The 26,398-nt window shown below is 47.8% G+C and overlaps 1 protein-coding gene across 1 annotated transcript in view; it reads right to left on the bottom strand.

Annotated features, from left to right (window-relative positions):
* Positions 1 to 26,398, bottom strand: part of LOC142301918 (cytosolic purine 5'-nucleotidase-like) — a 123,482-nt gene that overhangs the window by 4,526 nt on the left and 92,558 nt on the right. The window contains exons 8-16 of the mRNA XM_075342962.1: positions 24,584 to 24,637; positions 23,557 to 23,640; positions 23,436 to 23,477; positions 11,457 to 11,564; positions 8,198 to 8,264; positions 7,904 to 8,074; positions 5,957 to 6,008; positions 4,919 to 4,979; positions 127 to 303 (exon numbers count right to left, since the gene is read on the bottom strand). Of these exons, the coding sequence (XP_075199077.1) occupies positions 127 to 303; positions 4,919 to 4,979; positions 5,957 to 6,008; positions 7,904 to 8,074; positions 8,198 to 8,264; positions 11,457 to 11,564; positions 23,436 to 23,477; positions 23,557 to 23,640; positions 24,584 to 24,637 (816 nt within the window). The remainder of the gene's footprint in view (positions 1 to 126; positions 304 to 4,918; positions 4,980 to 5,956; positions 6,009 to 7,903; positions 8,075 to 8,197; positions 8,265 to 11,456; positions 11,565 to 23,435; positions 23,478 to 23,556; positions 23,641 to 24,583; positions 24,638 to 26,398) is intronic.

Below are 26,398 nucleotides of genomic sequence, written 5' to 3'. Positions count from 1 at the left end.
TTCGCGTCATGCTAACACCAAGTTCCCATATACTGAACCTTTTCCTGTCTTGATGTGGTGACTATATAACAACATGAATATCAGATACACGAGATGCACATGACCAGGTCTAGTCCAGATACAAACCAGTACGGGAAGAGCCCGGAACACGTAGCTGAAGGAATAATACAGGAGGTTCAGGAAGGAGGCAGCGTACAGATCAGCGTAACGTATCAGCTGGCTGGAGAAGAGTGTCTGCTGGGAGCCACTGCGGAACAGGCTGCCCATCTTCCCGTAACACAGGTCCATCTCTTGGGTAATTTTCTGTAGAGAACGTTACACTTTTACAAGAAAGGCGATCACTTTTGAGCTTCCAATATACATTATAAAGGACAAAAGTATTTGGACTCCCACACTACACCTAACAGGAGCTTTCCTGACCTACCATTCTAAATCACACGTGTTTACGGTACGTGTGGCGTTTGTTTTCACATGTACTGGAGACATGTGTCGCAGGTGGTGGGTGCGCTGCTCAACCGCGCTTGCGGCTCGGGTCCGGCTGCTGCTGCTGCTCGGTGGCTCGAGCGGTGGGCCAGATCCAGGGACTCGAGCGGCGCTCCTCGCCCGTGAGTGAAAGGGGTTGGTTTGGTGATTGAGTTCGTGACGCCACCCACGGGTCGTGGTGAGGTTGGGGCACCACCGCTGCTGGTGACGGGGATCCCGGGAGTGTTGTTAGGGAGCACCTGGGATGTTTTCCCCCTCCGTGGTTAGGGGTTGGTGGTCCCGGGGCCCGTTAAGGGGTGAAGGGAGGGATGCAGGGCAGGTGAGGTGCAGGGTCGCGGGGGAAGCGTGGTGCCGGACGGCACGGTGGTACTCACTCAGCCAAGGATGAACACAGTCTCCGGTAAAACAAATGGCTGAATGGACGGGTCCCGCAGCCGGCTGCTGTGGTTACTCCCGGACGGTTGGTGATGGCTGCCTTTCCCTGCACCCTTTGTGTGTCTTCGGTCCAGATGGCTTCCCACCGGTAACCCGCTCCCCAGCGTATAGATGCTGGAGGAGCCCTTTTGCCCGCAGGCTCTGGCCCTGGGAGCTCTAGCTCTGGCGGTAGCTTTATCTCCCTGTACGGTTTGGACGGTTGCCTTCAATCGGGTCTTTGATGCTAGGAAACCCCGGAGGTTCCCGTCGCTAACGGATTTGAACAGTTTCTCGGCGACTCCCAGCCTGGTCGGGGTCCGCAGGCCCTGCCGGTTTGGTGCTGGCTTCTCTTCGCTCCCTAACTGATCTCTCTTCCTTTCCCGCCTCCAGGCCTGTGAACTCCTCGGTGGGTGGAGCCAACCGCCTAGCTCCACCCCACCTGGTGTGGACATCAGCCCCTGGAGGTAGGCAACAAGGATTTGTGTGTGCGGCTGATGTGCCTAACCGGGGTGTGGGGTGTGTTCTTGCAGTACCTGTGACGACCTGGCTTGTCCAGGGCGCCACACATGTTCATATGGATCCTCGTTAAAATCTATGGTGATCTGCACACCTCCCATGTTTTCACACAAATTGGCCAATTTTATCTGCTAAAGGCTACTTTACACGCAGCGACATCGCTAGCACACGCCCCCGTCATTTGTGCATCACGAGCAAATCGCTGCCTGTGGAGCACAATATCGTTAGTCCCCTTCACATGGACTTACCGGCCTAGCGACATCGCTGTGACCGGCGAACCGCCTCCTTTCTAGGGGGGCAGTTTGTACGGCATCACAGCGATGTCACACGGCAGACGTCCAATAGAAGCGGAGGGGCGGAGAGCAGCCGAAAGAAAGTGACGCCCACCTCGTTGCCGGAGGACGCAGGTAAGGTGTTGTTCGTCGTTCCTGGGGTGTCACACATAGCGATGTGTGCTGCCTCAGGAACGACGAACAACCTGCGTCCTGCACCATCAACGATATTTGGGATTAGAACGACGTGTCAGCGATCAACGATAAGGTGAGTATTTTTGATCGTTAACAGTCGTTCGTAGCTGTCACACGCAACGACGTCGCTAACGAGGACGGATGTGCGTCACGAATTCCGTGACACCAATGATATCTCGTTAGTGATGTCGTTGCGTGTAAAGGCCCCTTAAATATATTATGTGGTTTTCTAAGCAGTAATGCATGTTCACATTGCTGTGTCCACTATTTGCATCCTTTAGCTTTTTCCCTTTTGCATGAGTGCAGCTGTTATTGTGATAATACCGTACTTTTCGTTTTATAAGACGCACTGGATTATAAGACACACCCCAAATTTAGAGGAAAAAAAAAAAAAAGGTAGAAAAAAAATGGGGTCCTTTTTAGAATCCGGTGGTGTCTTACCGGGGAAGTAGGACCTCAGCGGTGGTGGAGCAGGGGCACAGGAGGCAGAGGCGGTGCTGGAGTAGGGCGATGCTGCAGGCGCTGCGGCAGGTGTCCTAGATGCTCTCTTCGGGCGCTGTGAGGCAGGCAATATCCAGAAACTGTCGGCGGTGCGGGCTTCAAAGAAATGGAGCCCGGAGCCTGTGCGTGCACAGATTGCGCTATCGGCTCAATGATGAGCAGAGATCTCATCTGCGCACGCGCCATTTTTATTAAGTCCACTGCTGGGAGATCAATGGGCTTGAGGCGTTGCATGCATAGATGAGATCTTGAACCGAGAGCTCAATCTGCGCACACATTGACTCCGGGCCACTTTTGTTTGAAGTCCTCACCAGTGACATTTTCAGTATGGCCCCTGCCTCACCGCCCGCATCGAGCACCAGCACAGCGCCCGCAGTATTGTCCCTGCCTTCTGTGACCATTCTCCACCGCCTCCCCCGGTAAGCTACATTCGGCTTATAAGATGCACCCCTCATTTTCCTCCCAAATTTTTGAGAGGAAAGGTGCGTCTTATAATCTGAAAAATATGGTATATGTTATGTATGTGACTCGCCCACCCCAGGGCTATAGGACACCCGGTGCCGGGCCGGACTAGTCCGGGGGGGACGTCAGTGGTAGCTGGGCCCGACTCCGTACCCTGGTGGGGTCAATTAATATGGCGAATGCTTTGGGGGTGATTAAAGTTTATAATTCGTGACGCCACCTGTGGTTTGCGGCTATTAAGCCGCCGCTGCTGTATGAGGCCTCTGGGGTAATGGAACAGAAGCAATGGTGTTACTGCTCCCCACAGGTGGAGCTGGACCCCGGGGCACAGTTGGTGCTTGTAAGTGTCTATGCAGTGATGGAAGTCTATGCAATGATGGAAGTCTATGCAGTGGTGATATAGTGCAGGCGAAATAACAGAGGCAACACCAGGGGGTGTAGTTTCAAGTTGTTTACCTACAGTTCCTGGGTTGAAGCACACTGGTGCCTTTGGACTGCTGGAACCCACTGTCACGGACCTCCGCCGATCCCGGGTAGATCTAAGAATAAAAGCCGGTGCACCCCTCTATTGTGTTCCTTTCTTCAGCTGACTTCTAAGCCTTGCCTTTGCTGGATGAACCTGGCTCGGCCTCCACTACAGCCTCCGGGCCGGGGGCTTGCCTGTTGGTAATTTACCCCCTTTCTAGAGGTTCTGCTGTGGGCTGTGGCCCGGGGAGCTTGCAGCTTTCCCTGGGCCTCGGTTTTTACCTTTGGAATTGACTTCTCTTCCTCCAGTTTCTAGGGACCGTCCCCTGTATGCAGCTTGATCCCTCCACCTGATGACTTTGTGGAACAGGCCACCAGCTTGGAAGCTTTGCAGTGGCCCTGGAATCCCTTCTGTTGTTCTGCTGTGGTGTCACCTGAGCCTATCTGGGCCTCAGGGTCTTCACCAGGAACTCAGCTCTCTTCAGTCTTTTCTTGAGGTAACTACCTCCTTCTCCTCACAGTGTTCACTCTCTCACTCCCTGAGGTAAACTGAAACTAACTGATTCCTGCTTCTACTCTACTTTCTGCTGGCTCCTCCCACCCACCCAGTTTCTAGCCTCCACCCTATGGGAGAAGGGATGGGTCTTACGGCCCCTCCCAGCATGCAGCATGGGAGGGTAGCTGCCACTATCCCCGGTCCCTGTGTATGCCTAACAATGGGTGTAGTGCAGATTTGCCTGTGAACCGGCGTTTACTCCTTTCCTTACCCAGGATGGGACATCAGACCTCTGGCTGGGGTGCAATGTCTCTGTGGCGACGGAAGCCTCTGGGGCGCCACATATGCACCAATTCAGACCTTCAGGTTAGGAAGTGCCGGTAGTTTCTTTTTTTTTTTATGTTAGTAAAGGCAGACAGCATGGAGAGGGGCTGGAGGTTATACACCGAGTGGCCTGAGGTTATACACCGGGGGGCGGATGTTATACACTGGGGGGGCCGAAGGTTATACACCGGGGGGCTGGAGGTTATACACCGGGGGGCTGGAGGTTATACACCGGGGGGCGGATGTTATACACCGGGGAGGTGGGGGCGGAGGTTATACACCGGGGGGGCTGGAGGTTATACACCGGGGGGGACAGAGGTTATACACCGGGGGGGACAGAGGTTATACATCGGGGGGGACAGAGGTTATACACCGGGGGGGACAGAGGTTATACACCGGGGGGGACAGAGGTTATACACCGGGGGGCCGGAGGTTATACACCGGGGGGCCGGAGGCTATACACCGGCGGGCCGGAGGTTATACACCGGCGGGCCGGAGGTTATACACCGGGGGGCGGATGTTATACACCGGGGGGCGGATGTTATACACCGGGGAGGGGTGCCTGAGGTTATACACCGGGGGGGACAGAGGTTATACACCGGGGGGGTGGAGGTTATACACCGAGGAGCCAGAGGCTATACACCGGGGGGCCGGAGGTTATACACCAGGGGCAATGGGACTGAAGGTAAAACCTGAATTTGTCCTCATACTTTTGTCCTTGTATTGCATATATGAGACAGACAGACATTTACATATAACTGACTCACAGGCAGCAGAGGGGTCACATTACCTGAATCTTCCTCTGAATGGAGCTGATATTTGGTTGCTCACCGCTGCCGCTGTCTATGTGTCTGGATAAAACATGAATATACAAGTATTATTAGATAACTCGGCTGATTGTAGAAATTACGGCAAATTATTACCTGTGTATTCATACTAGAAACAATGCTCCTCTAATATACAGAGAGACGGTTTCTGCTCATCTGTCACCTGCTCATCTATCCCATGACTCCCCATGTCTCTATGTCAGCCTCGGGGCCTAGAAATAAGTCATCATTACTTAGTCAATGTCTTGGGAGATGTTTTCTATTTTATAATTCCAGTACTTTGCTTTATCTGCTGTTCTGTGATCCTGCAATATAACATCAGGTTACACAAGAAAAAGGTAAGGCCATTATTAGCCTAGTTTGTGTCTAAAGGGTAAATATTATCTTTAATGGGAATCCGCCATCTAATCTGAGAGCAGCATAATGTAGAGACAGAGACCCCGATTCCAGCGATGTGTCACTTACTGGGCTGCTTGCTGTAATTTTTATAAAATCTTAGTTTAAATCAGCAGTAGAATATTACTAGAGAACTAGTATCTACTGCCAGGTAGTCCTCCACATTCATGATCTGTATAACCCCTCCCCCACCACTGATTGGCAGCTTTCTCCCTATACAGAGTGTACACAGAAAGCTGTATAATGTGGTCTGTAATCATAAATTAGATAGGAGGAGCTCAGAAATTGTCAGATAAAAGTTACAAATCCTACAGTCGGAATAAGCTCACTGACAGATTCTCCGTTAACTCATTCTATAACCAGCAATAGATAGGGCAACCCAGATTCAATAACAGGCAAACCGTGCAATATTTTTAATAAAATGTAATTGCAAAAGTAATTTTCAGCCAAAAATATATGGTTTAATGGATAACCCAGTCAAAGCACTACAGTCTCACTATTGATCCTGAAGAGCCCTTTGAATAAGGTGATTTATGGCTGTATACCTACAATATATGCTGTAATATACAGGTGACACAGAGTGTATATCTAGACTGAAGACTTACTCGTACAGCTGACCAAGGAAGATGTCCAGACTCTTCAACTCATTGAAAAGCTCTGAAAAAAATATGATATTTTCAAAGGTAGGTACTGTGTTTCCCCTAAAATAAGCCCTAGCAGGAATTTTCGCCATTTTCGCCATTTAAATATAAACCCTACCCCCAAAATAAGCCATAGTCACAGTTCAATAATAAAGTGTCCATGCAGCTAAAAAAGTTAAAGAATATAGCAGGACACTTCAATGAAGAGAGAAGACACCCCCAAAAGAGAGAAGAAAGACCCCGCAATCGCACTCACCAGACCCTGAACAGCTACAGCTGTCAGGTGCCGACAGAGTATGGACTCTCCCACACTGATCTGCGTTGCTGTCAGGTACGCTCACGCACATGCATCAGGTGCGGGATCCCTCCGCTCTCACACACACACATCCGATCGCAGTAACATCACACACAGACAAAGACCTGTGGTGGAACGCATCGAGGACCTGTGGTGGAACGCATCGAGGACCTGTGGTGGAACGCATGAAGCAGGTCTTTGTTGCGTTTCACCGCAGGTCCTCGTGTTCCACAGAATCCCAGGTCCGCCTGCTGGCCGGAAGCAATACGGTATCACTGGATATGTGTGTGTGTGTGTGTGTGTGACGTTACCGTGATAGTCTCTGTGTGAGAGAGAGTGAAGGGATGCCAGCCGGAAGCAGGGAAGAACTGCTGTGGAAGGCAGGAGGACCTGGGAGCGAAACAGATGTCCGGGGTCTGGTGTGATTCTCCGCACACATCAGGTCCAGGATCCCTCTAGTCACACACACACACTCACATGAGGACCTGTGGTGGAACGCATCGAGGACCTGTGGTGGAACACATGAAGCAGGTCTTTGTTGCGTTCCACCGCAGGTCCTCGTGTTCCACAGAATCCCAGGTCCGCCTGCTGGCCGGAAGCAATACGGTATCACTGGATATATGTGTGTGTGTGTGTGTGTGTGTGTGTGACACGTTACCGTGATCGTCTCTGTGTGAGAGAGAGTGAAGGGATGCCAGCCGGGAGCAGGGAAGAACTGCTGTGGAAGGCAGGAGGACCTGGGAGCGAAACAGATGTCCGGGGTCTGGTGTGATTCTCCGCACACATCAGGTCCAGGATCCCTCTAGTCACACACACACACACTCACATGAGGACCTGTGGTGGAACGCATCGAGGACCTGTGGTGGAACGCAGAGGACCTGCAGTGGAGTGCATGAAGGAGCAGGCCTTTGATGCGTTCCACCACAGGATCTTGCGTTCAACAGTGTGCCAGGTCTCCCTGCCAGCCGAAAGCAGTACAGTACCACTGGATGTGTGTGTGGGTTGTTACTGTGATCGAATGTGTGTGTGTGTGTGTGTGTCGTGTGTGTGAGAGTGGCGGGATGTTAGCCGGACGCAGGGGAGAACCACTATGGAAAGCACGAGGACTGCTGAGAGTGCCCGCTGTGAAAGGCAGGAGGACCTCAGAGAGACAGAGATGTCCAGGGTCTGGTAAGTGTGATTCTCCTGAGGGCTATCTGCCTTATTTTGGGGGTAAACTTAACCTCAACCCGTATTTCCTCTAAAATAAGCCATACCCCAAAAATAAGCTCTAGCACTTTTTGGGGGCAAAAAATAATATAAAACACTGTCTTATTTTTGGGGAAACACAATACTTCTAAATATTTTACTGTGAAAAAAGATGCCTTGTCTTATGAAAGCTGGTCTTTAGTCTACAGCTAAGTCAGGGGATTCCATCTTCATAGACATGTGAATATTCTTGACTGGGTATAAGGACCAGGTACTCCTGTTCCTAGGATTCTGGGGGGGGCGCCAGCAGTTCTATTTGGCATATGTCATAACCAGATAATATACCAAACAGGTCGACTGAGCAAATAACCCCTTTAAATTGAATGTGCTAGATACATCTAAACCCCAGTCTATAGGCGAGTACCCACCACTCTTCTCATTCCAGATGTTCAGCTCTTTAGCCAGTTCGGGCACCACTAGAAATGTTCTCCATCCCTGCCTTTTTTTAGACTTCAAGATATCACCAAAGATGTGGTCCCCAACATACAGAATGTCTTTTCCTTTTACCCCAAGGAGATCACATACAATGTCCGAGGAGCCTGAAAAATAGAAAACTCGCCGATCACAATGTGCAGAGAAAACCACCTGAGTGTGAGCATCCGCCAATTACCCCAGTGATGCCCGCAGAGACATATTGGTTTAATAGAGGAAGGACCACCTACCCCCTGAATACACGGCACAGTGCTGGTGGGGGCCAGTGTACGTTCCAATTCGGAGCTTTCCATTATCCTAAAACTCAAAAGTTGAAATTATTAGAGCACTTCATTTACATGTAAGCACAGATTCATCAACATCGGCATTTTGTGTGCCAGCCTTCATGAACATTGCCCTGGAGTGCAATACAGTAAATTCATTAAGAGATGTAACCGGTGTAGAAGGCCAAATGAACCCCTTCTCAGAATAAGGCCAGGTATAGCTTGGCCCAGGCCAGAGTATACCCCGGGGATTAAGTATCCTTGGCCAATCTACACCTCAGGGTGTAAACTAGCCTAGGCCAAACTATATCCCTCCAGGTGGGAATATACCCATCTAACGTGGAACCCAGGTATAGTCTGGCCCAGGCCACAGTATATACCGGGGGATAAACTCTACACCTGGGGGTGTAAAATTGTTTTTTTTTGTTTATTTTTTTGTTTTGTCTCTATTTGGGGGTTTGCCTTGGTCTGTAGCCCTGCTTATTGTATCCGGAAGAGATTAGGACCCTGCTTCACCTTATAGGTGCTCTGGAGAAAAAAGATTCAATACCAAGGAGAGAACTCTGGCACACTACCCCAATAATTATAAGAGCAAACATTTCTGAATCAAAAAGGTTCTTTATTACATGAAAGTCCAATACAAGAAAGTCCAAAACAAAACGTTTCGACCTATAAGGTGATTGACACACAACTTTAATACAAAGTGGACGTTTCATTCCAGACCAGTCCTTTGAAGACACACAGGTACCAACCTGTACATTTTACAGCTATACACTACTATTACTGTCATGTACGTCCGCCGAAGAACGTCTTTGTCTTCACATATCTAACATTACTGACGCATAGGACATAACTGTATGCAACCCCTCTTAAAATACAGACCACGTTTAGTGACATTTAATCCAAGAGGTAGTTATATAACAACATACTCTCAAATGAGGATCACGAACGGAGATACACACTATACAGGTCCATTTGAATCTCATGATATTTTGTGGCTCCGAGTCCCCTTGTGATTAGCTGCCTTGCACCTCTGACCTTTGTCTTACCGCCTCGTGGTACACGCAGATAGTCCTTTGATGAAGACCTTATAGGTCGAAACGTTTTGTTTTGGACTTTCTTGTATTGGACTTTCATGTAATAAAGAACCTTTTTGATTCAGAAATTTTTGCTCTTATAATTATTGGGGTAGTGTGCCGGAGTTCTCTCCTTGGTGCTGCTTATTGTATCCAACCTTAATTTTTCAATTAAAAAGAGATTAAACATAAAATAGTACGGTGTTGTTCCATCAGTGCATAGTTAATGTTAGGTAATGTAATTTGTTATGTATGTTTCTCTATGCTCCGTATGACACCAAACAATTTTCCAATTTTGACAACCATGGAAGACCAACTGCATGACCAGCTTTTGAGATTCTATTCTTCAACACATCAAAAGTACCCCAGTGGATCTATGAACTACCTCCAGAGAAACGTGTCAAAGACATTTGATGAATCGAGGCAAAGCTCTATATAAAGTTGTCGCAGATTGGAGTGATTATTGGTAAAATCAGACAAGCCCATAACAGGCCCCTTAAAAATGAGAAAATTGTGGGAGGTCATCATAACAGAACCTCCTGCATTGTGATGGGATTGTAGGAAATTGGTGCAGTGTTGTATGTCCGCCACTCTGTATAGGGAGGTTGGGCAAAGTAAACATGAGTCACTTCTCTCCTCTATACTTCTGCTGCAGAACAGATTTTGTTCTTGAACTGTCCTGGCTATTTTCCACTCCTGGACTGGCTGGCCTCTGCAGCTTGACTCTTCTCAGAATACACACACTACACTTCACTACTCCTCCTTTGCAGAGACACAAAAACACTTATCTTTCCTTTTGCAGAGAGCAAATATACACTCATTGCTTCCCAGCATCCCCTGGGTTACTGCTGGATACTTCCAGTCTCCTGCTGCTGCCTTAGCTCTATAGTTGCTGTATGATTTTTAGAACATCTGTGCAGTTCCTACTTGTCACAGCAGCTTAGTTCTCATGTCTCTTAGGCTACTTTCACACATCAGTTTTTTTCCATCAGGTACAATCCGGAAAAACACGGGTAAAACGGATCCGGTACTGCATCCGTTTTATCCCCATAGATTTGCATTGTTACTGGATTGTACCTGATGGCTTTGCGTTGCATCCGTTTTTTTAAGGATACGGCAAAATTAGTTAAAGCGGTGGCCGGAGGCAACGTAGCTTGCAACGTTTTTTTGTCCGGCAAAAAAACCGCATCGCGACGCATCCGGCTGCTGCGGCGCATTTTTCAATCCATGCCTATGGACGCCGGATGCGGCGCGATTCGGAAAAAACGCATCCGGTCGCCACATGCGGTTTTTTCCACTGCGCATGCTCAGTAGCGTGCCGCAACCGGAAAAAAACGGACGGGCCGCATGTAAAAACTTATGCAAAGGATGCGGTGTTTTCGCCGCATCCGTTGCATAGGTTTCACAGCCGGATTGAGCCGCACTGCTCAAACCGGATGTGTGAAAGTAGCCTTATAGGGACAATATAGCATTGCACAATGGCCACCAGGAGCACAGCTATATGGGATTTAGTGGCAGCAGTCACACCTGGGTCTGTAGCCTGAGTAGGCCACAAAATAAGACACTGATATTATTAATGGCATGTAGTTGTTGGGGCCTGCTTCCAGATTATTAATTGAGCCCAAGAATCCAGCACCTCGGATGTTTTTCCGTGGAAGACCCCCACCCCCATTTTACATCTCTATGCCATAAGAAGTAATTCTTGCCTGTGCATACAAATGACCCATTCCCCAGTTGGTGCTTTGGTGACTGTGGGAGCGAGCTGAGTATGAAGTCTCATTGGCAGTGACTTATGGAAAAAAGCATTGAAATTAACTTTCTCCTAGAAGAAATTTGTCACTTATTGGAGGCACAAGCCACCATGTAAATCAATATGCAACCCTTTAAGAAGCCGTGAAACTTGGCTAGAGAAATTGGTCAAGCCAGACCGTTGGAGAGCAGGTTTTGCCGGCTGAATATTTAATTATGGATACAAACTAATTTACTCTGTTGAGATCAGATGTGAATAATAAGTTACCAAAAGCCACGTCACCCCTTTGAGAAACAGAACAGCTACAAGAGTAGATGACAAGTGGGAACCCACGTCCTCTGCACTAAGGCTGTGGCTCAAAAACTGCACTAAAAAATGTTGTCTCCATAATGGCTCATACCGTGTTGACTTGGCGAAGAACGGTTCCTTCTGCAAAGAAGAGCGGTTTCCTGGTATCCACAACAATCAGATCAAAGTAAGAGCGCCATATTTTCTTCTTGGGGTCATACTAGCCAAAGGAAGCAGAGAAATAGCAAGATTAATGTACACATTGATCCTACAGTAATCAGCATCATGTGCTCAGGACGAGACTATGAAACAAATCTAACAATGTGATTACACAAAAGAATATGAAGCGCCATATTATATGTCAGATTAGGGTTAGGTGACACAAGGTCGCAATGTCCTGCTGCCACCATGGCAAGTAATTATGGTAAGTAAGCCCAAGTGAAAATTAAGTAGGGTTACAATTCATGTGATGTCACGGCGCGGACTGGGGAATGTCCAACGTGAGGCCAAACACACAACTTAAATAGGGTAGCAAAACGACAAACAAGAGGTACATCGGGGACACTTTAACAACAGTAAACCCTAGCACTAGTGAGAGGAAAGAAGGACAACTCCTTCACTTACCTACCACTGTACCCTTCACTCCCAGCCAGTCCCTATACAGGTTCCTCACCTATCGCCAAGCAGGAACATGAAACCCTGAGTGAACCTACAATAGTCCTGGCTAAGGAATGGGTAGGTAAGGATTATTAGTCCCACCACTCCACTGAAACAACACACCAGACAAGGAAGACAGACAGACAGGAAAAAAACAACAATGAACTGATGCAGTCAGACCCAAGACTGCAGCAACCAAAGAAACTTCAAGAGAGGGCTCCACCAGCTCCTTTCACCTCCAGGCCCAGCATCCACATGAAAGAGAATAAACAGCACCCTCTGCTGGTAGCAGAGGGTATATAAAAGGGACTGGAAGTGGTCCAAACTAGAGACACAAGAGCTCATAATGAGACAGCTTGCAGGCAGGGAATACTGACATTAACCCTCTCTAACCCAAAGTAAAGGAAATACATTTAAATAGCAAAGTTTCACAAGGAAAAGTGAGACTCAGAACCTGTCACTAAACTTTAATAGCAGAGAGATAACTGTGACATGTGACCATTTAAACCAGGGCTAAATAGGACTTGTGGCCATCATAAGCATGGATATGTGAAGGAGGTCTTGCGGTGCATTTTCTGGAGATGTCTGAAATTATCTGCATGATATGACCATTTTGGCTAAAGTTACATGGCAACTTGTGGAGCCCATGACATAAGATTTGCAGTGGTGCATGGCGACATTTCAAGCAATGCTAGTGAAAGGGATCGCACAGAAATCCAGAATGGTATTTCATATATACCAACCTATGCTCCGACTCATTTTTTGGGGATTTTCAATAACTGAATTGGAGAATTAGGCGCCACTTTTCCATCTGGAAAAAAACTTGTCCAGACATATGGCGCAAGAGGAGGGATACACCAGGAAAGATGTAAAGGTAGGCCCTGACACTAGGGAGAGGGGTCACCACCTAACTCACCTGTGGCTAATCCCTTAGCTCCCCAACATCCCTAGATAGGTCCTTTTATCCGTGCGTTGTCATGTTCCTAGGCCCTGGCTGACTCTGGACTAGACCTGACTAGTGAGCAGGCCAGCAAAACATTAGTCTTACTACTAATATAAAGCAAGATGAGGAAGGAAAGACAAACAAGGGAGATGGATTCAATAAAAGGACTTCAATTCTTCTCCAGAGAGGTACTCCACTGGAGAGATAACCACAGCTTTCTCAAGAGACAACTCCTTCACAGGTCAGAATGGAATGAACTATAGCCGGCATATAAAAGAGTAAGGAGTGGGTTTATAAAGCAGAAGGTCGTGGCTGTAGCTGAGATTAATAACTACATGTCAATCACAGCAGGATAGAAAGAAACTTTAACCCCTTCAGCACCAAATTGAATGAAACACGCTCCTAATAAAGACAAATGATGAGCAGGCTTTAACCCCATCACGACCGAGGACATAAGGGGGCTTTACACGCTACAATATTGTTAACGTATTATCGTCGGGGTCTCGGTGTTTGTGACGCACATCCGGCGACGTTAACGACATTGCAGCGTGTGACACGTAAGAGCGACCTTAGTCGAACGCAAAAGTGGTCAAAATCATTCGCAACGGAGAGGTCGTCCTGAATCAAAAAAATCGTTAATTGCTTATTAGCGATGTTGTTCGTCGTTCCAGCGGCAGCACACATCGCTATGTGTGACACCGGAGGAGCGACGAACATCTCCTTACCTCCGTCCACCGGCAATGCGGAAGGAAGTGGGCGGGATGTTACGTCCCGCTCATCTCCGCCCCACCGCTTCTATTGGACGGCTGCCGTGTGACGTCGCTGTGATGCCACAAGAACCGCCCCCCTTAGAAAGGAGGCGGTTCGCCGGCCAGAGCGATGTCGCAGGGCAGGTAAGTCTGTGTGACGGGGTTAAGCGAGATTGTGCGGCACGGGCAGCGATTTGCCCGTGTCGCACAACCGACGGGGGCGGGAACACTCACTAGCGATATCAATACTGATATCGCAGCGTGTAAAGTACCCTATACTGGTATGTCCTAAATCATGTCGGGGTAATCATCGTGGGCTGCTGTGGTGAGCCGGGGGTGATCCCTGCTGATTTCAACAGCAGACATGTGCGGCTAACAGGCGCCCGTAGATCAGCGATGCACCCGCCCCTATTATCCCCTTAGATCGGTGTGACTATACAAATGCATTTTTTACATGTGGTTTTTTTTCAGGTTCTCAATGGAAGTCTATAGATAATAAAACACACCAACAATGCAAAATTCAACAATGTCTTTGGATACACAGTGGGCAGGAGTTTTTGTGAAATCCACTTTACTTGGACAGTTAGGACTGTGTTCACATGATGCAGTTGCAATGTGTGCGGTTTTTTTTTTTGGGGGGGGGGGTTTATGAACTATGCTTTTGTCATGATTTTTCAAAAACACTGTAAAAAGTAAAAATGTTCCAGCTTAAACAAAATACAATGCAAATGCTATGTCTGAACACAGCCTAAAACGCAGCATATTTTATGCACAAAAATTCAGTGGAAAAAAATGCCGTTTTTATGCCATGTGGGCACAATAAACATCACATGCTGTTGCCATCAGCGGTAAACAATAACTGCATAGTCCGTCAGGGATATAACCCGAGTTTCAGATAACTTCGGCAGCTGGTGTTTTTCTATTTCAACAAGTGACCTCCAACACAAATTATCCGTAATGTTCTGCCATTGTCTGAAATAGATCTACTGCCTGTATTTAAAGGGTCCAACAAACCAATTACCCGTAACCCTAGTGGATGTGACCTTCACGATGAAGCACTCCGATGAGAGCAGGAATCCTATTACAAACACTATAGTAATTGTTGTGGCATTACACGGGATTGTGGCGGCATCAGGGTAAGTGTCCGCAGCTGCCGCTTCATCCCGCATTGTTCCTATAATCTGGCACAATTGAAGATTCTTGCACATGATAATCTAATAACTAGCAGTTTGCCCCCGATTGGATGTGGCCCAAGTCCCCAATGACTCGGCAGAGGTGATTAAACCATTACACAGCCCAGGACAGCCAGATGAATGGGATTTATGGTAAGCTCATTCTAGCTATAGGTCATCACTAGTAATGACAGTGGATGGGGTGTCGCGGGAATCCAGCAGTGTTGTATTTCTGCCATCGACAGATCAGTGCCCCTTGTAGGTCCATTCTTTGTCAATACTTGTGATCTGTCTGTGCGACTCTGTGTACTTATATCAGCTGCTATGACCCCCATCTGATCTCAAAGCCCCTTGTATATGTAATCTACCCGCAGGTTGTAAGGGGTACTTCTCACATAGCAAGATCGCTAGCGAGATCGCTGCTGAGTCACGTTTTTTTGTGACGCAGCAGTGACCTCATTAGCGATCTCGCTGTGTGTGACACTGAGCAGCGATCTGGCCCCTGCTGTGAGATCGCTGCTCGTTACACACAACCCTGGTTCATTTTTTAGTTGTTGCTTTCGCTTCCACGTCGCTGCTGGCTGGGGGCTGGTCACTGGTCGCTGGTGAGATCTGCCTGTTTGACAGCTCACCAGCGACCAGGTAGCGACGCACCAGCGATCCTGACCAGGTCAGATCGCTGGTGAGATCGCTGGTGCGTCACTAAAGTGTGATGGTACCCTTAGACTACTGGAGTCCCAATGATCACATCTGAACCACGATCTTGTGATCATTGGATACAGCTGCACTCTCGAATGCTAACAATGAATAAGGACACTCTGGTATTCCATTACTGCTATAGGAATGTTTGAAAAAAAGAGATACTTAGCTTATGTATTGGCCAATTATTATTAATATTATTTATTATTATAGCGCCATTTATTCCATGGTCCTTTACATGTGAAAAGAGATATACATAGTATGGACAAGTACAATAATCATAAATAAAACAAGGCACAGACTGATACAGGAGGAGAGAGGACCCTGCTCACAAGGGATCACAGTCTACAAGAGGAAAGAGGCTCCTGCCCGCAAGGGATCATAGTCTACAAGAGGAAAGAGGACCCTGCCCCCGAGGGCTCACAGTCTACAGGAGGGGAGAGGACCCTGCCCCCGAGGGCTCACAGTCTACAGGAGGGGAGAGGACCCTGCCCGCAAGGGATGATAGTCTACAAGAGGAAAGAGAACCCTGCCCGCGAGGGCTCACGGTCTACAATGCATGTGAGCCCGGTGACCAGCGACAAGGTGATCTCTAATATACCAGAACCCTTACTTAAATGCCTCTATCTGGGATAAAAACCTACATGTCTAGGCAGCTAGGATCCAGCTATAAAGGAGGATGGACACAGCCTGGTTTTAGGGCGGAGTGCTCAGTCTGAAAAAAATGCACTACAAATATGTTCACACCTGTTGGATTTGCGGGTCAGTCGCTTTGACATATTTGTAGGTCATTTTTTTTTAATGAGCACTGAACCCTATAACCAGGCTGTGTCCTTCCTCTTTCATAGCTGGATCCTTTCTATCCAGACATGAATGTTTTTAACCCCGATAGAGGCATTTAAGATAGGTATGTTATAGATCACCTTGTCGTTGGTTATCGGGCTCACATGTGTTGGCCAATACATCAGCTAAATATCTCTTTTTAAAATATTCCTATAGCAGAAATGCAATACCAGAGTTCCGTTATTAATTGTTAGCATTCTAGAATGCAGCTGTATGTATTTTGTAGTTATATTGTGTTTTCAGCTAGCACCTGTTAACGTTCTCACTTGTTGGATGTGCAGGTCACTCTTTTTGACATACTTGTGATCATTGGGACTCCAGTGATCTTAGTGTGGGTAGATCATATATGTTATTTACGGAACAACACCTTTACAGGGGTTCTCTGAGAAATGTGCTAAAATAAATAATACACAGTTAAATATTAAACATGTTTCAAAATACCATTATATGGCAAAAAGGTATTAATTATCTACTGCACTCTGTTAGGATTCCAGGATGGCAGCTGCCATAGTTCACAACCCGTTCTAGAGTTCACGAGACAGAGGTCACATCAGAGCAGGATCCTCTGGTCGCTCACCCTGACAGGACACTGAGCAGAGCCAAACTAAAGGAGAAAATAAACCTCTTTATTTACCGGATTGACAATGAACAACCATCTCAGGCTCCCTGAATGTTTTAGTGCGTCTGTCTCGTGCTTCACGCAGTTTGTCCTACTGTCTGTTCTGCAAGTTGCCATTTTTAAAACTCTGGCAGAGTGCAATAGATAAAGAACACGTTTTTGCCATATAAAAGGTATTTAGAAAAACGTTTAGTATTTAAATGTGTATTATTTTATTTATTTTATTCCATTTCTAGGAAAACCCCTTTAATAGCCAGCTATGTCAAATATATGGGGTAACTACTTCTAATGGTAATTACCATCTGTCCGTTGAGGTTTCTGCAGTCCTTGAATAACAAGCAAATCCTCATTGTAAGGCCCCCTTCACACGTCCATCATTTTGGTATATATGACGTTTGTTTTCATAGGTACTGCAGACACAGACAGACGTAGATCCATTAAAATCAATGGGCCTGTGCCCACATCCTCTTTTCTCACAGACGCATGTACATGTGCTCTACACAGCGACATGTCAGTTTTTTTCTGGCAGCACGGGTGTCACATGGACCACACACTGATGTGATCTGTGTGACATGAGTGTGACATTTACTGGAGAAAACACATGTATTTGAAATAAAAAAAAAAATCTATACTCACCTGTCTCCAGCACTGCTGTCTCCTGCTTCCGGGCCCGCTCACTATACTCATGCATATTCACTGTACCATGGACTCAGAGGCAGCAGCACCAGGGACAGGTGAGTATAGAAGTTTCTGCTGTCTGGGTGTTATCACAGATAGCACACGGAGAGCACATTGACAGCACACGCTGAACACACAGACAAGGAATACGCAGACACGTGTGCACCAGACCACGGACCGTGAAAAATGTACATTTTTATCATGCACGTGTAAAGGGGGTCTAAAGGCCGCTTTACACGCTATGACATCGCTCAAGTGATCTCGTTGGGGGTCACGGAATTTGTGACGCACATCCGGTCGCTTTAGCGATGCCGTTGCGTGTGACACCTATGAGCGATTTTGCATCGTCGCAAAAACGTGAAAAATCGCTCATCGGTGACATGGGGGTCCATTCTCTAATATCGTTACTGCAGCAGTAACAAAGTTGTTCCTCGTTCCTGCGGTAGCACACATCGGTACGTGTGACACCGCAGGAACGAGAAAGCTCTCCTTACCTGCCTCCCGGCCACAATGCGGAAGGAAGGAGGTGGGCGGGATGTTCCTCCCGCTCATCTCCGCCCCTCCACTTCTATTGGGCGGCGGTTCAGTGAAGCTGCTGTGACGTCGCTGTGACGCTGAACGAACCGCCCCCTTAGAAAGGAGGCGGTTCGCCGGTCACAGAGACGTCGCAGGGAAGGTAAGTAGTGTGACGGGTCTGGGCGATGTTGTGCGGCACGGGCAGTGATTTGCCCATGTCGCACAACCGATGGGGGCGGGTACGCATGTGACGCCCTGGGCAAGCCAGGGGTCACAGGTCATAACACCACCACACCCTACACCCCAGATAGGAACACCAAGGCTAACCAAAAATCCTTGTTGCCTTCCTCCAGGAGCTGATGTCCACACCGGGGGGGTGGGCCAGGCGGTTGGCTCCACCCACCGAGGAGTTCACAGCCCTGGAGGCGGGAAAACCAGGCAGTTAAGCTAGGGAAGTGAAGGAGAAGGAAGCGTTAGAGGAGCTTGAGAGAGGAGTTAAAGTGGAAGACTAAGTGAGAGTAGTGACAGAAAAAGGAACAGTTAAGCAAGCCTGAAGTTGGTCCGGGTGTGTGCCCCGGACTGAGACAGCAAGGTCAGCAGACAGCGGTGACTGTCTGCAGGGGAGGCTGCTTGGAGGTTGCCGGAAGGACCGCGGACGGGTGGTGGCCCGGCGGTACCGGAGCGGTATACAAAGAGCAGTCAGCACCATTGGCAGGGGCCTTTCGGATCCCGGCAAGGCTAGGAGTCGCCGTGAATTTGCCAAATCCGTCAGTGAAGGGGACCTCTGGGTCTCCCAACAACCAAGTCCTGATTGAAGGCAACAGTCCAACCATTGGAGAGAGACACCGCCACTGCCAGGGCACCAGTTTCTCAGGGCCAGCGCCTGCAGGGCCCATATCCAAGCCGGGGAGCGGGTTACCGGTGGGAACCCATCGCAACCATCATCATCTTAGGTGCAGGAAAAGGGACCGTCACCGTCAACTACTGGGGAAAAGCAAGTGCAGCCGTCCGTGGGAACCGTCTTTCCAGCCGTGTGTTTTACCGAGAACTGTGTCATCGTCTCAGGCTGAGTGAGTACCACAGTGCCGTGAGGCACAGCGCTGCCCCCGCGTCCCTGCACCCCACCAAGCCCTGCATCACCCACCTCATCACTGGGCCCCGGGACAACCACCCCCTACCCACGGAGGGGAGAACTAACAACTTTGCTGCTCCCTGTCACGGCTCCCGGGATCCCCATACAGAGCAGCGGTGGTGTCCATACAATCACCACAACCGTGGGTGGCGTCACGGACAATAAACCATCCCAAAAACTAATCCCCTTTCACTCACGGGCGAGGAGCGCCGCTCGAGTCCCCGGGATCCGGCCCACTGAGCAGCAGCAGCAGGCCGCAGCAGCAGCGGCAGCCAGACCCGAGCAGTGGGAGAGCGCGGCGTCCCCTCCTCCGCCCGCGACACGCACGCTAGCGATATCGGTACCAATATCGCAGTGTGTAAAGCGGCCCTAACTCTATATTTACACAATCATACTTTCGGCTCATAGGAAAAAAACTGACAACACAGGGACAGAACTCACACGACCAAATTTTATTAAATTAGGCTGACGACAGAGTTTCCATGTGAAAAAAATTGCATGGTATTTCAGATGAGACTCGCCTATACAAATCTATAGGTGCACATTAAAAAAAAAGAATCCCATAAGGATAAACCATATAGATATGATTTGTAATTCTTAACACAGGAAACTGGATTTGGTCTTTTAAATTTCATTTATTGCTGATGTACAAAACAGATGTCACACGGATGACAATACAAATAAAAAGTCATCCATCCATGGATGTGTGAACTTAGCTCATATCTGATGAGTCCGTGTCAGGAGACCCATGGCAGGTCCGGATGTTGTGGTTCATATTCGGACGGTGAATATCAGATATGTGAAACCAGCCCTACGTCGGGGTCAGATGAGCATATGAAAAATCTCTTTGATGAAACTTGCACAATTTTCATCTATATTGTAATCTGTGTGTCCACTTTTAGTGCCCTCGTATCATCCCAATATTATCCATGCGTCTGTTTCTTACATCCGTATGACATACGTTTTTATACACCAATGTTTTAAAATGTACAGGGTCAAATACACTTTTTTATGTTAATAATGGCAATTTATTCATAAAAATCAGATGCTACAGATGATCCCTATAGGATCCAAGTAGATTTGGACACCCATAAACTTGTACAGGTGATTCTCTGTAACGCCCATACCGGCATCCCCGCGCTGTCCTGCCCCACTCCCCCCTGGCAGGGACGTCGGTTCTCTCACCTGCCTGGCCATCCTGCGGTGATCGCTCCGTCCTTGGATCATGCTCCTGTCTCCTGGGGCCTGCGCACAACACACAGGCCTCCTAAGAAATGCCCATTTTCTTAAAGGGCCAGTGCACCCTGACCGAAAGTGCCTCTCAGGTCAGCGGAAAGGTTTCAGGTGTTTAAGGCACTTTTAAGGGAGGTGCCTTGGCAATGAGTTCCTAACTTTGCTAGCTCTCAGGTCCCATTGTGCTCCTGCTGTCTTCATGCTGTGTTCTGCTGATGATTCGTCTCTGTGTTTCAGTGCTTTAACTGTCTGCTGCAGCAAGTATTCACCTACATGATACCCGCTGCTGCAAGTGTACTTATCGGCCACTTCTACCACATCCATCCAGCCAATCATACCGGGCAAATCCACGACTCCACCTGCTGTTGCTACAACCAGAAACTGTAGTGTATCTGTGGTGTCAACTTCCGAGGTATCGCAGATTCCCTGAGGCTGCCCTCTGCCGGCTGCTTACCAGTGCAGGTATTTGCTGCCACCTCCGGTGGCAGTAGTGAAGACTTGGCGGACAGTCCAGGTCACTCCTCCAGGTAAGTGAACGGTACTTTCGGTCCAGTGGAACCACTAATACCATACTCGCCATGCCAGCATAACTAATACCATACTCGCCTCGCCAGCCAGTCTCAACCAATATACGGAATAGAATAGTGCCATGCTGCAATTTTTTTTTACACGTCCACTCTCCAGGTCCACTCTCCAGGTCCACTCTCCAGGTCCACTCTCCAGGTCCACTCTCCAGGTCCACTCTCCAGGTCCACTCTCCACGTCCACTCTCCACGTCCACTCTCCACGTCCACTCTCCACGTCCACTCTCCACGTCCACTCTCCACGGACTCTCTCCATGGACTCTCTCCATGGACTCTCTCCATGTTCTGTCTCTTTGACCTCTCTGTATGTCCACTCTCCATGTCCACTCTCCATGTCCACCCTATATGGACTCTCTCCAGGTCCACTCTCAATGACCACTCTCAATGACCACTCTCAATGACCACTCTCAATGACCACTCTCAATGACCACTCTCAATGACCACTCTCAATGACCACTCTCCAGGTCCACTCTCCAGGTCCACTCTCCAGGTGAATAGAGCTGTCCTATAAACAGCCCTATTGATTCACATTAGTTGGTGTACTGTCTGTGTGCTATCTGATTTTTCCTCCGGCAGCACACGTCCATCTAATACTCTCATTAAAACGAGCCCTTATGGACCGATGTACGTGCCATGCAGGATCTGGAATAAACTGGCTCTGATGAGCACATTTTAATATCTGAATACTTTATTTTTCCTTCCTGTGTATGATAAATTCCCATGTAGTTATCTGCCCTAGTAAAGCATTTCTAGGGAAAGCTTTGGGTTATGAGTGATTTCCTGCCCTCCTTTGAAGTGGGAATTTACGGTAACTGAGGAGACATCCTTAAAATACGCAGATGTTTCAAATACTTGCACCTGTTGTTTTGTTGTAGGACATAATGCAATATCTATGCTGGTCCTCACCTGTCATGGAGATAGGATGCAGCTTCAATCTTATCTCCTCTGAGATGAAGATGGACACATTTACCCCGTGTGGCAAACTAAAGCCTGCTTTACACGTTGCAATCTCGCATACGATATCGTATGCGATTTGCAACGCCCCCATTGTATGTGCGGCACATTCAATTTGTTCAATGTGCCGCACAAACAATTAACCCCCGTCACACGTACTAACCTTCCATACGACCTCGATGTGGGCGTCGAATGTCCACTTCCTGGAGTGGGAGGGACGTTAGGCGTCACATCCACGTCACGCGGCAACCGGCCAATAGAAGCGGAGCTAAGCAGGACGTAAACATCTCGCCCACCTCCTTCCTTCCGCATTGCCGGCCGGGAGCCGCAGGACGCAGGTAAGATCTGTTCATCGTTCCCAGGGTGTCACACACTGCGATGTGTGCTACCCCGGGTACGATGAACAACCTGACGTGCAATTCTAGAGAAATGTACGACGTGCGTGCGATGAACGTTTTACCATTCAATCAAAATCGCACGTACCTGTCACACACTGCAATGTACCTTACAATGCCGGATGTGCGTCACTTACGACGTGAACCCGCCGTCACATTGTAAGATATATTGTAGCGTGTAAAGCGGGCTTTAGGCTCATCCACACACAGGCACAGAAGTGCAGCAAATGTTTCCAAATGTGTTTCATTTTCGGCTATTAGCCATAAGTCGCATGTGATTCACTTTCAGTAAGCTTCAACTAACCCCTTTACCCCCCCGGCGAGTTTTCCTTTTTTTGTTTTTTCCTCTCCTTCTTCTAAGAGCCATAACTTTTTATTATTTTTACGTCAATAGAGCCGTATGAGGGCTTGTTTCTTGGGGGACGAGTTGTACTTGTGAACTATATCAATCATTCTGCCCCCTATTATACTGGAAAATAGTAGTTGATTTCGCCCAGTACAGGTCGGGATCGGCCATCATTAATTCTCAACACCTGCTGCTACTGCAACCTATTGCAAAATTAACCTATTAAAAGACACTCAAAAGCCTGAGCATATAAACAGAAAGTTGTTTTTACACAGATATGCTCATGTTCATTCTTTTGAGCGCTTTTTCAGGTGGGTTTCGGAGTGGACACTCCTGAAAAAGCCATGGAGTGTACATACTCGTAAAGGTTTAGCTAATCGTTAACCAATCAAATTCATTTTAGCTTGATTAGCTGACTTCATATCTGCTGCAGACATCACATGCTGACCTCCTGACTTGCATGGAGGACATCCTGTAACTTCTCCAGAGACCTCCCTATAGATATTAGATGTAACCACATTATAATACCCCTCAGCTACTCATTCTATGGGGTTGTAGGCATCGGACTAACCTTATCTTGAATTCCATCATCAAACAGGTAGGACATGATGGCCTGGAGGAAGGAGACAGAATATGAGGCATTGTGCAGGATATGGGGCAAGCCTAGTGCTTCGAGGATCGGACATACTCACGTTGGTGTATTTGTAATCACTGTTTGTGGCAAGAAAAACTTTTCCCACCTCTCGTAAGCGATTCAGCAGCAAATGCATTCTCTCCTAGAAAAATCATGTATGGCAATCATACAACAAAATAACGATCTTGAGAAAGGATCACGAAACGCGCGTCGGGCCTGGACCGGGGACTACTTTATCCTGCTTATCGGCTTTGGGGGTATGTAATGTAACTGACCCGTGCACCTTGATATGATATCCATGGCGTTTTTCTTATTCTGTTATTACATGACATACGCTCTCAATGATGATGTGAACCACACATAGATGTGATTATTTAGACTAAGCAGGATTTTGTTATTATATGAGGCCCGAGTGGGGCAGGATATCTGAATATTTATTCATCCTGCTTTTCCTTTTGCCCTCGGACTATCATTAACATTTATACTATAGTATTCTTGTAGTGACCCGGTCCCCACCTTGATGAGGTTTACTCGCTCCTTGAACTTGTCTCTTTTTATTTTTGTGACATCTATATTGTGCCACGAGAGTGGCATATACTTTGTTATGTGTTTGTATGTTATTTACACTTTAATAAATCAATTTTGGATATATTATACTCCATTGTGTGTTTTTACACATAGTTGGTAACAAAATAATGATATCTAAGTAAAAAAAAATCTTTTTCCAATACCCTGTTAAAGAATAATGACTAAATAGAGGTGATGTTCTCTCATTCAAGACCCTCATCTAGCCAATGCTCATTCTGGAGGCGAACCATCTCCTAATAGTGGCTGCACCATATCCGTTTCCTATTAATATGAATGAGAGACGGATGTGCCGTACCCGGCCGCGGCCTCTATCAAACGAAGGGGCAGCTCTGGCACTGAATATTTTCAGCTGCCTGTTGCCACCACAGAGAGCATACTGTCTCTTTAAATCTTACAGCCTCATTAATGGACAATGCCTAATTTACGTGGTATTTTATATTAGGAAGAGAAACTGTCCCTGTTTTGTTTGTCCCTGTTTGAAAGGAAAAAAAACTTACGTCTTGGAGAACGTATTTATTCAGATCATTCAGAGTCCTTTCTTTCAGAACACCCTGGGAAATATAGAATAGGGAGAATTCAATAAATTACACAGTCATAACTCCATATTAATAAAAAATAATGGTAACAATGAAAAAGTACGGAAATTAAGTACTGATATCAAATATTTGCCGCAATTTCTATAATTTATCTTTTTTGTCCTTGCAGCCACCCTTAGGCTATGTGCCCACGCTACAGGATTTATCGCGGATTTGACGCGGATTTTGACGCGGATTTAGCGCGGATTTGCCGAAAATCTGCAGCACAGCTACTCCCCAGCCATTTCAATGGCATTTTGGAAATGCTGTGCCCATGCTGCGGATTTTTCCGCTGCGGATTTTGCCGCGGATTTTGATGCGGAACAAACTGCAGCATGTCAATTGTTTGGTGCGGATTTGGTGCGGATTTTCTGTTTTGAATGGGGAAAAAAAAAAAAATAAAATCCGCATCAAAATCCGCGGCAAATCCGCGGTAAATCCGCGGCAAATCCGCGGGTGCGGATTTGCCGCGAAAGTTGCGGATTTTCAGGCAAAAAAATCCGCAGGGACCTTTTACCGTGGACACATAGCCTTACTTTGGGCTCACATACAAATTTACCTTGTATAATGTAAGCTGTTGCTCTCTCTAGACACCTGTTTATTTCTGCCATGAGGTGGTCTGAGCATCTTGCCTCAGGTGACGGTCTGAGATGCCTCCCAATGGGTGACATTTTGCCACCCCTAGGAGTGCGATTTGGATGGTACTTTGAACCGGTTGTTAAACTGACAGCTGGTTAAGAGATTGATTCTGGTGCTATATTCGTCTACTGATGCTGTATTTATGTGTTGATACTGATAGTGTTTCTGATGTTATATTCATGAACTGATGATTATTCTATTACTACATTCGTGTACAAATAGTGGTGTTGTGCTTGTGTGCCACCCCCGTGTCAACAGCCGGGCTGCTCAAATCCGGATCCGCGGTGGCTCGAAGGGTCTCCGGACCTGGGGGTCATTCAACCACTCAAATGAAGGAGGTTTTTACAGGGGATTGTGTTAAGAGTTTGTGACGCCACCCGTGGTATGTGGTAATGAGGAGTACCACCGCTGCAGTTGGGAGTACCCGGAGGAGATAGAGTGGGGCAGCCAGGTGTTAGAACCCTCCACGGATAGGGGAAATGCCTCGGGACTCTGACTGTGTCTGGGGAGTGCCATTGGGTGCGAAGGGGGGTCACTTTCGTACTCACTCAGTCCGGTAAGCTGACATCGACTACTGGATAAACCAAAGTTCTGGATACCGCTGCCGCTGAGGGGAGCTAGTTCGGGTCCCGTCCCCAATGGTGCTGCTTGGTGATCGATGACCTTCCTCCTGGCACTGAGTTTACTTCTCTGTTGGTCCCAGTAGTATGGAACTAGTCGGGCCCCGCTCCCCACTATGGCTAAGTGTGGGAGCTTGCTCTCAGGGTTCACGCTTGGGATTTTCTGGACCAATTTGGTGGAAAGTCCTATCCCCCTCATTGCGCTAGTACCCCGATTTTGGAGTGGGTGGAGAGCGGATCTTGAAGGCTCCGATCTCGACGGCTAAATTGTCAAGTTGCCGGAAGCTACTCCCTGACCTAGGGTCCACGTACCCAATCGTGCCCTGGTCCCAGCCCGGTGATGGTGCAAGGCCGCCAGTTGTCCTCCTCAACAGTTCCGTGCCCCTTGCCACGATCCCCTGCTGGGGGTCCAGCTCCTTCTAGGCCCAGACCACCGTCTGCTACCTAGATGTTTCCAAGGAGCCTGGCTTCTGACCTC

Source organism: Anomaloglossus baeobatrachus, chromosome 4 (genome assembly GCF_048569485.1).
Source record: "Anomaloglossus baeobatrachus isolate aAnoBae1 chromosome 4, aAnoBae1.hap1, whole genome shotgun sequence".
Taxonomy (NCBI): domain Eukaryota; kingdom Metazoa; phylum Chordata; class Amphibia; order Anura; family Aromobatidae; genus Anomaloglossus; species Anomaloglossus baeobatrachus.
This window is presented reverse-complemented; position numbering and strand designations above follow the sequence as displayed.